Raw genomic sequence first — 3,040 nt, 5'->3', positions numbered from 1 at the left:
TTTAAAGTTTTATATTAAGTTTAAGATTAATCGTGATTACAGCTACCTAAATTTTAATCATTTGACAGCCTAATTACTATATTTTATTGTCTATCTTTAGCCCTACTCTGACGGGATTAGTTTTACTTAGGGACCCCATGCTATTTGTAATAATTAGAGATTGTCTGTGTTGTTAATTCCGTGTAAATCGGCCATGTCAGTAATTTGTAAAGTAAAAATTTCCACTGCAAATTGCTTAATATACTGTATTTTGATGAACTCCGACGTTCTGTGATAATACTAATCCAATGTGAATAGGCATCTCTGTTATCTGGATATAAATGGGCTGAATCCCATTTGTTAATAGGTGTTTTTTGTTTCCTGGGTGTATTTTTTTTTTTTTTACTTTTGGTAAAGAATGGAGGCTGAATTGGAGTGCACTGAAAACAATTTGGGTTTTGGCCAGTAATATCTGACGCGTAAAATGTGGCATAAAAAAGGCTGAAGAGGAGGAGCAAAATCAAATGCAAATGGTTTCTGTTTGTAGCCTTCTGGCTGACGCTGAGCTGTGACCGCAGGGCAGCGCAGGCTCTCGCTTTGAGCACTCGCACCGGGCGCGCACCCTCACCGGCGGTGTAGGCATTTATACTTGGCGCTTATGTTGTTGTAGTATTCTCCAAAATGACATGCAGCAGAACACTTTATAACTTATGAAATTATGTAAATGGAGCAAAAACGTTGTAAATAATGTGTTTAAATGATGCGCAGTGCCTTGTAAGGCACTGTTGGCACGCACACCCTCGCTGTGTTCAACGTGTCAACTTTCCAAGCTTCAATATCACATTCGGGACAGGAGATGTCTGTATGTCTGGGGCGGCTGTGGCGGAGTGGTTAGGGGAGTCGTCCTGGAACCAGAAGGTCACTGGTTCGATCCCCCATCCAACCTTCTCAGTCGTTGTGTCCTTGGGCAAGACACTTCACCCACCTTGCCTACTGATGGTGGTCAGAGGGTCCGGTGGCGCCGATGCATGGCAGCCCCACTTCTGTCAGTGTGCCCCAGGGCAGCTGTGGCTACAGTGTAGTTTGCCATCATCAGTGTGTGAATGTGWGTGTGAATGGGTGAATGTCTGTTAGTGTAAAGCGCTTTGGGGGTCCGGAGGGACTTGAAAAGCGCTCTATAAGTTCAGTACCATTTACCATTTACCATATCGCCTTGGCCTAATGCATACAGAGTTTGATTAATCTGATTTCTCTATATGTATGCGTTTTTCAAATTTTGTCTGTTCACCAAGTTTAAATACGGGTCCCCTGAATTGTAATCTTTGATGGATGAATGAATGTTTGCAGTGATGTCTGCAGTAATTAACTCATCATAGACTGTATTAAAGTCAGGAAGAATTTAGAAATCAAACATGTTTTCATCTTTAAACCAGAAAAAAAGTCATGTTTATGAATGTCTTAGTTACAGCATCTATTTCTCTATAAATGGATGTATACCTCCTCTGACTTTATGACCTCTGCTCGCTCCACATAGACCAGTTGGCACACTGCTTCCTCAATGGAGTTAAACTGGCGTCCATTACAAGCCGTGTAAAAACTGTCTGCATCAGTCTAAAAAACAAATACAACAGTTTTGTTAACATGTACAGAGAACAAGATGTCATCTCCAAAGCAAAAGATAGAGAAATAGAACCAAAACAGAAAACAAGAGTGGCAATTTTTCTGCCATTTTAGCCTATTGTATATTAAGTTTACAATACAGTGTCAAGAACATGTAGAGAACCAGTAAACAGCATTTCATTTTCCTTTACACACTAAGGAGGAATGAATTGAACATCCTTCTTGACTAGCAGCATTCAAAATGATTACCGCTAGTTTGATATTGTTGCTTTTCAATACATAAACCAGAAAACATAATAAAACAATAGGATGCCTTCAGGCCCAGAGATCTGTGATCTTGATGGGATTTGCCTGGTTAAATAAAGGGTAGATAAATCAAATAAAGCTTCACACCTGTTTAATAAATATTTGTAAAAAATCGTGATTAACTGAGCTAGAATTGTCTTGAATTCTTTAAACCAAAATAATGAGCAACAACTTTAGAAAAATTTGTCTGTCTCAAATTTTTCCTTTTCAAAACAAATGCACTCTGCAGCAGGGTTTTTATAATTAACTAAAACTAACTAAATAACAAAAACTGATAATGAAAAAAACATTTTAGTTAACTAATATAAATAAAAACTGTAATGAAATAAAAAACATAACTAAATAAAACTGTATAATCTTTTACAAAACTAAAACTGAAATTATAGATAGAATATCCTTGGTTTTAATGTTTGTAAATTTATTTTGAGCCATCTTTTTTTTTCTAATCAAGTAGTTTCACATTAGCTGTGGGCAGCTTGCAGCACCTCAGGGTCTGTAACAACACTTGTTTACAGTCTGCTGATGCTCAGTGCTCGTCTGCTAAATGACAACAGCAAAAGTTGGGAGAAAGCAGCAACGTCCACTTTGGGATTTCTTTGAATATGACTGCGAGAAAAATAAAATCAAGTGTCTTGTAGTGGAAACAGCTGATAAAACAGGTGGAATACTTCTCAAGGGAAAAACTGCATAAATCCAGCTCACACAAGATGGCTAACTTTGATGATCTTGACATGCCAGCTTCTATCAGTAGCTCCATGAAAAACAAGCAACAGCTTGGAGACAACTATTGTCATCATCGTAAAATAACTGCCCAAGTTTCCATATCAGACACAGTTTGGCAAAAAAATTATTCAAAATATATATTCGTCTTCAATGTGTGTGAAACATGTTATAGTTCAATTCAAGGTAGTACATCATCTACACTGGTCTAAGGACAGATTGTGCAAATTCAAAAAGGACTTGGATCCGTCGTGTGATCGTTGTAAACAATCTCCTGCCACACTTCTGCACACATTCTGGACTTGTCCAAAGTTATATGGATGTTAGCAAGGCATCCTTGATACCTTTTCAGGACTATTTGGACGAACTGTTCATCCATCACCATTCATCTCTCTCTTTGGGGTGGCTCCAGCAG

At 38.1% G+C, this 3,040-nt stretch overlaps 1 protein-coding gene across 1 annotated transcript in view; it reads right to left on the bottom strand.

Moving 5' to 3' along the window:
• brap (BRCA1 associated protein) overlaps positions 1-3,040 on the bottom strand; it is a 33,649-nt gene that overhangs the window by 22,573 nt on the left and 8,036 nt on the right. The window contains exon 5 of the mRNA XM_014031423.1: positions 1,477-1,590. Coding sequence (XP_013886877.1) covers positions 1,477-1,590 — 114 coding nt within the window. The remainder of the gene's footprint in view (positions 1-1,476; positions 1,591-3,040) is intronic.

The sequence above is a fragment of the Austrofundulus limnaeus genome, unplaced genomic scaffold, assembly GCF_001266775.1.
Source record: "Austrofundulus limnaeus strain Quisiro unplaced genomic scaffold, Austrofundulus_limnaeus-1.0 Scaffold1249, whole genome shotgun sequence".
Classification (NCBI taxonomy): Eukaryota; Metazoa; Chordata; class Actinopteri; order Cyprinodontiformes; family Rivulidae; genus Austrofundulus; species Austrofundulus limnaeus.
This window is presented reverse-complemented; position numbering and strand designations above follow the sequence as displayed.